Here is a 13,379-nt window from a genome sequence, read left to right on the forward strand (position 1 = left end):
GAGATGTAGCCGAATGGAATACAGTTTGTGGAGAGAAAATAATTGGTTTTCTGGTCTTCGAAAGCAGGCTTGAAAGATGCTTTCCTGCAGCTACCTACTTGTGTACACAGATTTTCTCTGAGACATTAAGGTAGGATTTTGCAAACTAATGGACCCTTTCATGTATTGGGAATATGTAATATCTGTATCTGAGATGATTGATGGGTTGGATAGGCCATTGAAAATTCAGTGCATACTCTAATTATGTCATTTCAGAATTGTGATAAACATTCCCTCAAGGTAACTCCTATTAAAAAATAAGAACTTTTTTGGTCAGTATGCCTGTTTCTTCTATTAAATAATTTTTTTTTTGGTCACCTAAATTAATGGAATATATTTATTGGAAAGGACTTGGCAAGGGTCAGTGGAAAACTGTTTCTCATGTTTTACCTGTTAAGTTGATGTTTGTATGTTAAATTCTTAATATTATTGATAAGACTCAGTCCCATTTCATTAATATCATAGACCTAAAATATAGCTTTTGGAAAGAGTTGGAATTCTGATAACCCTCTGGGCTTGTGTGGGTTTTATTCAGGGCAGGTAAGTAGGCTTCTCTACCGCACCTGAGTGAGGGGATGTTCTGATGCCACCACTCTGTGACCTTGAAGCTCACATCTCTTGTCTTCTGGTCCTCTGAAGTGTGTAAGTTGTAATGTTGGTGTTACTATCAAGTGGGCTTTCAGCTTTCATTCTTCTAACTTGTTTTCTGTTTCCTTTATAATTTAAATGGTAGCTAATAATATTGCCTGCCTGTAATGATTGATGTCCCGTATGCTACCAGCGTCACCTGGAGGATGCTGTCAGTAAGGCTTTAAGAAATCACGCATGTTGGAAACAAAGGTGTTGGCTCACATCAGTTGAGAACTGCAGTTCCCTGCCTTTCGTCCTAATTTGAAGAGGCAAGAAATGTTTTTGAAGTGAAGTAAAGACGTTTCTTCCAGCTCTCCCCCATCTCGTACCTTGTCCCTTAACTAGAAAGAAACGCTGTGAAAGATTCTCGAACCCAAGTCCTTCCTAGGCCAGGCTTGGAATGCCCTTATACAATTCATAACCTCTATAAAGTGAGTGCAGTACCATCTTAGGAGAACTACGAGGTAAACCCATAAAGTGGCATAAAAATACTTGTGCATAACACTAAGTGATTCTAAGGAAAGAGGGTAACTAACCAGATAGATTTCTAGTGAATATTCATGGACAGACATAATTCAGTCATGTCACTTATTGCCCTTGGTCATCTTTTATATTAAAACATAGGGGCAATCATGAAGTTTTAAAATGTCAAAATTGTTTGGGATGGCATGGTGTGTTTTAACATTGATTACAAAGTTGACAAAGGATGGGGAGAAATATGTCTGAAGGACTTGAAGAATATCTGTAGCAATCTTAAGTGCAGGCAACAAAGCTGCAGCTTAAGGAAATGAGTCGGAGGGGAAGAGGTCCAACCAGTGGCCCGAGGCTGTTATTCCAACAGCTGTGAGATCCTGGGAAGTGGGGAAGTGAGCAGGTGGTATGTAAAAGGAGAGCACAGCTGAGTGGCCCAGGGTGAGACCTAACCCGTGTTGCAGTTACTGAAACTAGGGATGATTTGGAGGTGTACCAGAATTGTGGTTAGTGTGACACCTTAAAGCCACATTGGTAGGACCGTTTGAAATCTATGTAAAATAGCAAGTCGTGTTTCCCATGTAAGTATCGCTTTGTCACGTATTGACTGAGGAAGGAAGAAGTCTCTGCATTATTCTTGCAATATCCTCAGTTGAAAGACACTTCAGTTGGTGAACAGTTCACATAGCTTTGCTGCACTGACGTGGGAGTTGTCCCCATCTGGGTTTGGGGTTGCTGCATTATCCCCCGAAGAGCTCCCACAGTCAAGGATCTCACTACTCCCTTAAGGAAACCAAAAATGTATTTTCTCATCACTGTCTGGAATTTAATATTAGTGGTAGACTGCAGTGTCACACTTTTCCAGAAAAACGGTTTGGGAGGGGATACCCCAGATGTGTTTTCCATGTTACAATTCATCAAGTTTATGAAATTTATCATCTTACCTATTAGGCAGTTAGTAAATGGTAGCTTTTATTCCATGTGTACATTTTCATTTAATCTTGCGAACAACTCTGGATGGATCCTGTTATTAACTCCATTTTACAAATGAGATTTGAAGAGATTAATTTTCTCAAGGTTGAGCTGTAAAGGGAAGATTTGAACTCTCAAATTTAGAGCTATCACTTTAACCACTGTGACAATGCCCCGTGAGGCTAAGGAATCATATTTCTTTCTAGTATACTTTCTGGTCTATTAGCCATTGTCATCATTGGTGACTAAGTTCCAAGCCGTTAACATAAATGGACTTACTGAACAAATAATTCCCTCTATTAGATGTAAGTCATTTTTGCCAAGTTTGATTAAAAACAGAATCTACCACTTACGGTTCTTAGCTGCAGCAGGGGAGCATGAAAGGCAGACTCATCTGGATTGTGCTGTTCTCTTGAAGACCAGTTTTTTTGCTTAAGAAGCAAAGTATTAATTGAATTTGAGTTCCTGCTATGAATTGAGAAGTGCAAGACCATGTTACATTATAGTTGTGGTGTTTTAGGAAATTGTTTTTCCATATTGCTTTTAGTATATTTTGTAAGCCTAGAGGCCCCCACATTTCAGTGTCTAGGTTGTTGGTGAGATGCTCCCAAGTGTCCAGGTTGAGGCTGCCCCTCCCACTCCTCGCCGCAGTGGCATCCCCTCCTTGGTGGTGGGTGTTGGCACTTCCCTGTGATCGACACTGGCACAGCTTCTGAAGCCTTCGGTCCTGGTGCCTCAGGGGCAGTAGGGTAGAGTGACGCTGTTCAGATGGGGTTCTGTATAATGCCTGCCAAGACCTGTGAAAATGTTTACTTATGTTCAGAGCAAGACCAAGGTGGTCTCTTAACGGTACAAAGCGAGCTATTTTGACTAATGTTAAGCTTAGAGTGAATATTCATAACCTGAACTCACCTGCTCTGAGCTTGAAGCTGGCCCCTCTCCCAGCCTTGCAGAACTGCAGCCTTGCCCTGGTTTAGACAGAGGGCAGTCTTTCCAGGCTTGGGCAAGTGGTGACCAATGGCAGGTGCTTTGCCAGCTGGGGTACAGGCAGAATCCTCACTTTCGGGGCATTAACTTGGGAAACAATCAGCCAAAAAAGCTTTCATCCCTCAAGCTCACTTTTCTTTTTTCTTTTTTTTTTTTTAATATATACAGGGTTCTGCCAAAGAAGCTTAAAGATTTTATGATGTGGTTATGTTTACATAATCATGAGGATTGTTTTTTTCTGTTACAAGCTCTTATATCAAAAGCAAGCTTGCTGGTAGCATGTGGGTGTGGGTAGCTATAAAGTTCGGGGTGGTGGCTGTGCTGTGTGTGTGTAGCTGTGAAGGATGAGAGCGCTGTTCAGGAGTCGCATCAACCCCAACTTGAGCAGTGTGGCTTGGCAGCTCAAGGGTGATGTTTTTTTGTTTGCTCAGTGTTCCTTCTGAGGTTGGATGTTTCCCAGATTGAGAACTTTAAGTTTTCCCAAATAGTCCGTGGGCTGTTTTTGGCAGCGGGTCTATTTTTACTCACAAACACATAGTTTATTGCCTTGTGAGTTAGTGGGAGGAGGCCCTTAGGGATTTTTGAGTAAGCCAGTGGTGTCATAGGAAGATAAATGAATTCGTAGCCGACCAGGTTGTTCGTGACTTTCAGAAATGCTGTGTAGTCCAGAGCGGAGAAAATGGGTGAAAGGAGTTGGTGCAGCCAAAGGCTGCGTGGTGAGGACGTACATGAGCAGAATGGCTGGCAGGGAGTCCAGTCCTCAAAGGAGATGAGAGGAGAGCCTTCCTGAATGGGAAGGGTCCATCAATTTAAGGTTTTCAGGAAGCCTGTAAGTAGGATTACCTGGGGTGGGGAGGTGGACAGGAGAACAAGACAGCAGGGTGGCTGCAAGCAGAGGTGGTGGAACCCCTTGCAGCTGGTATAGCCACGTGAAGATATAATGTCTGGGGCGGCCGCACTGGGCGCACCTAGTGTGCGACGGAAACGAGAGTGTTGAAACTGGAGTTGGAGCAGGAAGAAGGTTGAGAACCTTTGTCTGGGTCTCTTCTATCTCGAGAAATCCGTGTCTAGTCTTTGTTCCTTATTAGAAACCATTTAGAAACTTGTGATTGTTGAGATGCAGTAAATCATCTCCGTAGACCCCGCAGATGGCCATCCCGCTGGTTTAGTCTTAGGGTGGTTGGGACCCGTTCCTGCTTTCCTTTCCCTACACCGTTTGCTTCCCAGTGTCTGCGCCTCTCAGTGGGTGACGAGACTTCTCTTGAAGTCTCCTGGCTCCCGTATTTTGGAATTTGAAGTGTTGGGAACTCGTGCTAACTAACATTAGCGAAGGTTATTTGCAGTAAGTATCACCAGCCAAGACTGGCTGTAAATCTTGTTTTAATAGGCCATCTGATTTTACTTCAGTCCGTAATTTTCCAATCTGGGGAAAACTCCCGATTTTCTTTAGTTATCCGATCAAGTAATAAAACTGTCTTCCTCCCATAAGTTTCCTTTTGTTAACCGAGCTGTAATCCAGGAGTATTAAAACACACTATATTTAAACGTATCCAGTTATTTCCTAGTTAGGCCCTGGCTGGGGTTCTGAGAACAATGCTTGTGTAGCCGTTAGTCACACTCAGCTGATGCCGATAGTGATTCATTCAGACTGGCAGGCCACCAGGTGATCGTTGCATAAACACTGACACTCCTAGTCAATGATTTGTCTTGTGAAGGTGTCATACATATTGTCCAGTAGCCTTTTTTGGCATTTTATTCCTGATGGAGCAGGGATCCTCGGATTCCTGGAACCCACAGATACACCCACGTTTATGTTGATATTCAATAGTATTGACCTCAGGCCTTACCACACCTGTTATAGTTGCTCAGGAAAAATGGAATCCTAGGATTTCAGAGCTGAAGAAGTCCTTGGAGACTGTTTGGGCTAGTCCCCCTTATTTGACTTTTGATGCCCAGAAAAGCTGTGTTCTGTTGAATGTCACACAGCTAGCTCAGGCTAAACTCTAGATGTCTTAAGTTTTTTTTTTTTTTTTTTTTTTTTTTTTTTGGGTTTGGGGGCAACGCGCAGGCTCAGCGGCCATGGCTCACGGGCCCAGCGGCTCCGCGGCATGTGGGATCTTCCCGGACCGGGGCACGAACCCGTGTCCCCTGCATCGGCAGGCGGACTCTCAACCACTGCGCCACCAGGGAAGCCCTTAAGATTTTTTTTGAGTAATGATACCACCCCTTGTGCAAACACTGTGTGATATATAAATATTTCAGATATGCACTCAATTTTAATGATGTGCTCTGGGGACATACTTTGAGGTGTCTTTGCAGTAGTCCAACAAAAGCAGCTTTACTGGTCGCAGGATGAAGTATATAGTGGCTCCTTATGGATGTCATTTGCATTTTAACATCAAGTGGCCTTAGTTGGATTTACTTATTGGAAGATCTGAGGAGCTTTTCAAATTCTTTTCTTGCCTCATGTTTTGTTTTACTGAATATTGGCCTAGAAAAGTGTCATGCTAAAGGATTCAAGCATTCTGAGATTTGTCTTAGTATTTGAGATGGAATTTTGATTTGTAAGGGTTGCTTCCTTAAAAGGCCAAATTATCAGAAAAATATCTACAATGTCTCTTTATACTTTTAGTAAGCAAGTGTGTTTAAAGGCACTCCCTGAAGGAGAAAACTAGTGGGGTTACAGGTCTTGAGGGGAGCATGGATTGTGGATTAGTAGGGAGGAGGGGATTGCCCCAGACCAGCGTGGAGACCATTCCTGTCTTTGTGGGGAGGAATGAGGAGCCGGGCTTGCAGGCAGCCCTCCTGGGGAATGTCAGGGGCGGCTTGTAGCTGAAGACCACACTGAAGGAGGAAGTGGGTTGGGTTGATTGACTAGGCAAAGAGGGAGAGGCCATCCCTGGCTAACGATTTGCAGCAGAAGAGTACGGGTTCTGGGGACAGGGAAATGGGGAAGTTAGAAGAGGGAGCTGGTATTTTTATTTTGTCTGGGATTTGTTGAGGAGGGAGGTGGTGGTAGACAGTTGCGTGTTTCACTTTTAAGAACTTGGCACAAGTTTTCTAATTTTACACGTTTAATGATTACATTTGTTGCTTATGTTCTTGAACTACTAATTTTTCAAATAGACCTATCATCCTTTTTAATTCATTTTTTTTAAACTTCTGATTCTCTACTGCTCAGTCTTCTTAATCCATGGTAAGCATGTCTGTTTTATTATGTTGTTAATAAGTTTCTCCATCAGACTTGGCTTTTCCCTTCCATTGGAGCAAGTTCTATCCTTATAGTTTGATTTAAGTAATGCCTTTTTGTTGAGCTTTGTGGTTTTCTAAGTGCTCTTCTTTTTTCTTTTTCTGTTTTTAAAATTAAAGACCTTTCCCAGTAGGTAACATAGTTGAGGAATCCCCCCACTTTATAGAAGATACAGGCCAATTTATTGTGTTAGTGGCTTTGCTGGGGCCCAGAGTTTTCTGATTCTAAGTCTGTATTAATTTCCTAGGACCACCAAACAAAGCCACCACAAACTGGATGGCTTACAACAAGAGAAATGTATTTTATCACAGTTTGGAAGGCTAGAGTCTGAGATTGAGGTGTTGGCAGGGCTATGCTCCCTCTGAAGGCTCTAGGGGAAAATCCTCCCTTGCCCCTCCTCGTTTCTGGTAGCTCCTGGTAATCCTTGTAATCCTTGGCCTTTGTAGACACATCACTCCAGTCTCTGCCTCCATCATCACATGGCAATGGCTTTCGTCTTCAGATCTCCCTTTTTCTTATAAGGACACCAGTCATTGGATTTAGGATCCACCTTATGCAGTATGACCTCATCTTGACTTGATGACACCTGCAATGATCCTGTTTCCAGATAAGGTCACGTTGATGGGTACCAGGGGTTATGACTTCAACATGACTTTTTGGTGGCACAGCTCAGCACAGCAAAATCCACTGTTCCTTCTACTGATGACACAGCTGGCTCGCTTGCCATTGGCATCATGAAGAATTTGAAATTTAACGTTTCCACTTAAAATAATTGGTGCTTCCATCCTTGATGGGCAGTCAGGGTTTCCTGTCAGGTAGGTCAGAGTAAAGCTTGCTGCTGAGTAGTTATGCCTCCTTTCAGCAGAGGCTGGGGACACCTTATTGTCACTAATGCATCTGTTTTGGGTTGGGGGAGGGCTGGGTTTACCAGTGGGTTCCACGTGTAACCAGGGTGAAACTCTGGCCACTAGATCTGTGTGGTGTTTGAGCTCATCTGGGAAACTCTTCTTTGTTAATAAGTGTTTGAGGGAGGTGTGATTGGTTCTTTCTAGAATAGAAAGCTGGAAGTAGACTTCCAGTCTGTGATAACCTTTGGACATTTGACAAAGGAATTGTATGATTTTACTGTGAGAATATCTTACGCAGAATAGCTGAGCCCCAGGGCTCTTCCCCACCACCTCCTTGTGTACCAGCACCTCACAACCTTCCATCAACATCTTTATCCCCACACCTCCACCAAGGTGAAGGCGGCATCTTAGAAGGCCCAAATTATTATGACCTTTTCAGAGTCCTTATCACTAATATTTTGAGTTAATATCTATCTCTTCTGTTAGGCTGCAGTCTCCCTTCAGATAGGATCCTTGTCCAGTTGGTTTTTCTTGAGTGGCTTGTCCATAATCCTGTTTTTGAGGAGGGTTGTTGACTGGGTTGAAGGGAAGATCTCTCTCCAGGGTTTTCAGACTCGGGTCTCAGTGTTTATCTTTTGGGGATGTTGCAGGTGACCGAGCTCAACGAACCTCTCTCCAATGAAGACCGAAACCTCCTCTCCGTGGCCTACAAGAATGTGGTCGGTGCCCGGCGGTCTTCCTGGAGGGTCATCAGCAGCATCGAGCAGAAAACCACGGCTGACGGGAATGAGAAGAAGCTGGAGAAGGTTAAGGCTTACCGGGAGAAGATCGAGAAGGAGCTGGAAACAGTGTGCAATGACGTGCTGGCCCTGCTGGACAAGTTCCTCATCAAGAACTGCAATGACTTCCAGTATGAGAGCAAGGTCTTCTACCTGAAGATGAAGGGCGACTACTACCGCTACCTGGCAGAGGTGGCTTCTGGCGAGAAGAAAAACAGTGTGGTCGAAGCTTCAGAGGCAGCCTACAAGGAAGCCTTCGAAATCAGCAAGGAGCACATGCAGCCAACACACCCCATCCGGCTGGGCCTGGCCCTCAACTTCTCCGTGTTCTACTACGAGATCCAGAATGCGCCCGAGCAGGCCTGCCTCTTAGCCAAACAAGCCTTCGATGACGCCATAGCCGAGCTGGACACACTAAACGAGGATTCCTATAAGGACTCCACGCTCATCATGCAGCTGCTGCGAGACAACCTCACCCTCTGGACGAGCGACCAGCAGGACGAGGAAGCCGGAGAAGGCAACTGAGCGCCTCGGCCCACCCCCGCCCCGACCCCATCACCACCGGTCCTTCCTCACCACAGTCACTAAGTATCTAGTGCTAAAGCTATCTGTATGGCAGCACAGCTACTCAGATCTGCTCTCTGCCCCCGGGAAGCAGTTCCAGATAAATTTATGGGCATTGCTGGACTGATGGTTGCTTTGAGCCCACAGGAGCTCCCTTTCTGAATTGTGCAGACAGGTGCATTCTGAAGGAGGCATTTTCCTATGCCTGCTGATCTAGGTGAAGTGCAGGCGAAAGCCTCGGGGAAGTTAGGAGAATTAACCACACAGGCTACAGTTGGTATTTAAATGGTCCACTTAAAACCAGCTGCTAGTGTTTTGTTAAAGCAGTACATCTGTGCATGCAAAAGTGAATTCACCCCTCCCACCTCTTTCTTAGCTAATGGAAAACTGTTAAGGGAAGCTGATATGAGAGACCACTTGCTCCTTTCCATCAGCTTAATAATAAACTTTAACGTGAGGTTTCAGTAGCGCCTTGTTTGCCTCTTTAAATTATGATGTGCGCAAACCTTCTTTTCAATGCAATGCATCTAAAGTTTTGATACCTGTACCTTTTTTTTTTTTTTTTTGGTTGCGACTGTTTAAGAATCATGGATTTATTTTTTTGTAACTATTTGGCTATTGTCCTTGTGTATCCTGACAGCGCCATGTGTGTCAGCCCATGTCGATCAAGATGGGTAATTATGAAATGCCAGACTTCTAAATTAAATGTTTTGGAATTCAGTGGGTAAATAAATGCTGCTTTGGGGATATTATCTCTGTGTGTATGGTCTTTGTTTTTCCTGCTCTCAAGGAGCCCTATCACGGCTCACCGCTTTGAATCCTGATTTGATCTCTCAAACCCTGAAGCATTTCTGGAATAGCGAGTCTTGGTGCCCCCTGATTCCATCACACGTTTTGCAGTGTACACAAAAGACTCCTGAATTTTAAATAGTTTTGCGTGAACCCAGCTAACAGCCTCTCTGATCCCCTCTTCCTGTTGCTGGTGCCTGTACGGGAGGAGCCGAGTAGACCCCAATGCCGTGTTCCATGGCACAGCCCCTCTGGAAGGTGTGTGTGTGTCTGACTTTGAGGGTGTAGCTCCACTCAGCCTACTGAGTAGGTACATGTTCTCAGTTTTTCTTAATATTCTTTTGCACTAGATGGAATGAAATGTTAATTAGGGATCCCTGAAATAAACTTCAGTGATCATTATTAAGAAAGCTTTGAGTATTCTTTAAAAAATAAGACAGCAGACCTGCCTCTGAGTTTAAGAAAGAGAATGGCCTGGCCTCTAGCGCACTTTCCCCATCTGCCTGCACCTCAGGCCGCTCCTGAGGCCCTGCATCACCAAGTGGACTCTTCCTTCCCCGGGTGATGTGGACTCCAGCCACTCACGATTTCTGTCACCTCCAGCGTGGTGCCCGGGACCAGACATGCTTGTCGAGTGGATTGGTTCAGGTACACAGAGGCCCTAAACACCTTATTCTTGACTGAAGCTTGACACTAGACTGGTGGAGGTGGCCACGCCCAGTCTCTGTCCTTGAACCTACGCTGTGGTGGAGCATGGACATTTAACCTATTTTCTCATCCTGAAGTAGAGGGATGACCCACATGCTAATAAGTAGTCCTTAGGAAGCCTATTTCAAGTTGACCTAATTGCCAGCAAAAATCGTTGTGGGTTTTGCTTCAATTAGCAGGTCAGGTATTTTAAAGGCATGAGCTTTATGTGTCTAAGGTACTTGGCTTTGATAAAAATCCGTAGACGTTGAAACTTCGTACATTTGGAGTGCACTTCACAGGAAGGGCTTTAGAAAAAGCACTTAACGTTTTCATTTCACAACCATCTTGTGAAAAGTTTTGTCCCCACCTTACAGAGGAGGAAACTGAGGTGCAGAGGTGGTGGACCTCTGGGATCAGCTGGTGCCACAGGACGGCCTCTGCCCACGACCTTTAAATTCAGAGTCCTAACTGCCCTCTGGTAGGCTCCAGGCAGCCGACAACCTTTGAGGCTCAGGCCCCTCGTTTTTCAAGAGTAGGATTTGGAATATAAGATTTAATTCAACCCAAAGTACCATGTGCAAGGCATCCTCTTGGGTCTTGGAATGGGGTGTGGGGAAGTATGGGCACACAATTCCAATCAGCCCTACAAGTGGTAAATGGGGTTCTTTGAGAGGACTTGAAATTACACGTGGCGTAAAGCTGAAGCCTTCCCTATTGTGTGATCTCAAAGGCTTCCTTCCAGTTCTGCACACTGATGTTTTAAAACTTGTCAGTATCAAAGTAAAAAGACAAAAAAAGCTTGTCAAGATAAATTTATGAAATGAGATGGGGTCATCTCAGTGTTACTGCAAGGGAAACAAGACCAGAGAAATGAATGGCTTTCCCAGAGTCTCACTGCAAAGTTAGTGACAGAACCTAAACTAGCACTCAGGTCCCCTAAATCCTTGTTTATGGTTCTTTACACCAGGCCACAGTCTTGGGGTTGAGAAGAAAAAATGGATGTGACACATCCTATTATGGGGACACTTTCAGTGCTTTTAATATTTTCACTTAGAGTTGAATGAATTATACTTGGAAAGGAACATTTAAATATATTGATGCTAACTAATGCTCAGATTTTCAATTACTCCTCAAACCCTGCTCAAAGGTCCATTTGTTTGAGTTGGAGGAAAGGGTAGGATTCTTGATAATGGAGCTATTGTCGGGTAAATACTTGGCCATCTTAAGTCACTTGGGATTGGGAAGCTCAGGATGCCTCTTGGTTCTGTAAAATAGGCTATGTTCAGCAGTCGGGACCTGCCGTTCAGAGGCTGAGGGGGTCCTCAGTTCTCAGGAGACCTCCAAACTATGGGGCAGGCACAGGCACTGAGTCACAGCTGAGTGGGACTGAACAGATCATCTTCTGTTACAAAGAACAGCCGTTGGGCTGATGGAAACAACCATTTCAAACACCTTGTGTGTTCTGGGCACCTTAAGTGCATGGTCTCTGAGTCTTTACAGCAACCCTGGACGGTAGGAGTGATACAAGGGCCTCGCAGCTTTCAGGATCTTAGTTCCCCGATCAGGGATCAAACCCATGCCCCCTGCAATGGAAGCACAGAGTTGTAACTACTGGACTGCCAGGGAAGTCCCAGAATGATACTATTTTTAACAGATGAGGAGATGAGGTATCAGGTGGTATACGTAGCTGGTAAGAGGTAACACTGAGATAAAACCGGGTCAGTCCTACCTCAAGGCTTTTCCCACCACACCATGGGTTTTTTGATCTCCACCTGGAGAAAAGGAGTTCTAGAAAAGTCATAACAATAGCTAACCCCTCTGCCTCTCTAGCCTCTGTCTTTTCTTCTCCAGCCTCTGTGACATCCTACCCAAATCAAATCCTTCCTTCAGGGCCTAATGAAATGGCGTCTCTTATGAAACCTCTGATTTGGTTGAGGCCTCCCTGCCGGGCGGTTGTCAGTCAGACTTGACTGATCATTCCTAGTCACCGGGCACCTCTCCCCTCCACCTCCTCTGGACCGTGGGCCCTTGTGTTGCCAAACAAAGGAAGGGCTCCAAAAGGCTGGGGAGCTAAAGACGAAGGAATCCACTGTCAAGTTCATCTTCCCAAAGTACAGCTCCCATGTCGGTCTGAAGGGCAGAGGCTGTACCAGGAGGGAGAGGGAAAGGACATTTGCTGACTACCTTCTGCGGGTGACTCAGCGATCACCTGCAAAGTGGGGCCTTACATGCATTTCAATTCAGAGCTAACATTCTTGTGAACTGGGCTGTAGCTCCAGTCAGGAGGCTCCGAGAGGAAAAATGACTTTCATGCAGTCACGCAGTTGGGAAGGGGCAGAGCATCTGTGTGGGGCTCCAAGGCCCTTCCTTGCTCTTGTCTTGAATGTGTCACCTTCAGGCAGCGGCTGGAAGCCTGACAGTCCAGGTCTCCATTGATGGGACCTCTTCCTCCCTCCAGCCCACTTCTCTGTTACCTTCTTTACATTTGCCTCTTCAGCTGGATCAGCCTTTTTTTTTTTTTTTGCTGCCCTACCCCCACCCCCAGGCATATCCAGGGACATGGACCTTGATGCTTGTCTTCCTCCGATCCTCGGGGCTCCTTCTACCAGAAGGGAGGTACCTATAGGGGCTACAGCTACAGGATGACTGAAGAGGTGGACCACAGCATGCCCAGCTGGAACCACCTGTTCAGCCTGCTCTCACTTTGGCTCAGGTCTTTACTCTGCCTTCCCGAATGGCTTTCTGATCTTGGCCTCTTCAAACTCTATCTAGGAAATCCCACCTCCCTGCCAGCTACTGTGAGCCCTTCTCTGGGCTCCTGTACTGTGGGTCTGCACCACATGATGGCATTCATCACCTGTCTTCTTAACAAACATGTTGAGCTCCTGTGTGGTAGGCATTGGGCAGGGTGCTGGGGGTGGATACCTTGGTGAATTACCTGTCCTTGTGGGGCTAACACTAGTGGCGGATACAATAAAAATATAAAATAATACAGTAACTATGAAAATGCCACTCAGGTTCTTCTCAGCATCTAGCACACAGCTCACAGTAAGAATTTGTTGACTTCATGAGTAAATGACTGATCTGAGGCCGGAATTTTGACAAAAGGAATCCTTCATTTTTGCGCCCATATCTACCAATGAGCCATGTAAGAAACCGAGGGCCATGAGCCCTTGAGCTTGGTTCTAACATCACCTATAAACTGGTGGTGTGACCTTGAGTGTGTCCTCACCTCTCAGCGGCCTCTAAAAACGAGGCAGGTGCTTGGGGTGGTCTCTGGGCACTTTTGCATTTTGGAGATTCTGTGATTCTCTGTTATTTTCAACTGCTCTGGGATGGTCCCCATCCTCTTCTTGGCCT

The 13,379-nt window shown here is 45.2% G+C and overlaps 1 protein-coding gene across 1 annotated transcript; it reads left to right on the forward strand.

The window, feature by feature from the left end:
* The first annotated feature begins 5,239 nt into the window (after positions 1 to 5,239).
* Positions 5,240 to 9,292, forward strand: YWHAH (tyrosine 3-monooxygenase/tryptophan 5-monooxygenase activation protein eta). The gene has a single exon (XM_024767958.1). The coding sequence runs from the start codon at positions 7,839 to 7,841 to the stop codon at positions 8,499 to 8,501; it is 663 nt and encodes a 220-aa protein (XP_024623726.1). The 5' UTR covers positions 5,240 to 7,838; the 3' UTR covers positions 8,502 to 9,292.
* Positions 9,293 to 13,379: the final 4,087 nt, after the last annotated feature.

Source organism: Neophocaena asiaeorientalis, unplaced genomic scaffold, assembly GCF_003031525.2.
Source record: "Neophocaena asiaeorientalis asiaeorientalis breed wild unplaced genomic scaffold, Neophocaena_asiaeorientalis_V1.1 scaffold828, whole genome shotgun sequence".
In the NCBI taxonomy this organism is placed as follows: Eukaryota; Metazoa; Chordata; class Mammalia; order Artiodactyla; family Phocoenidae; genus Neophocaena; species Neophocaena asiaeorientalis.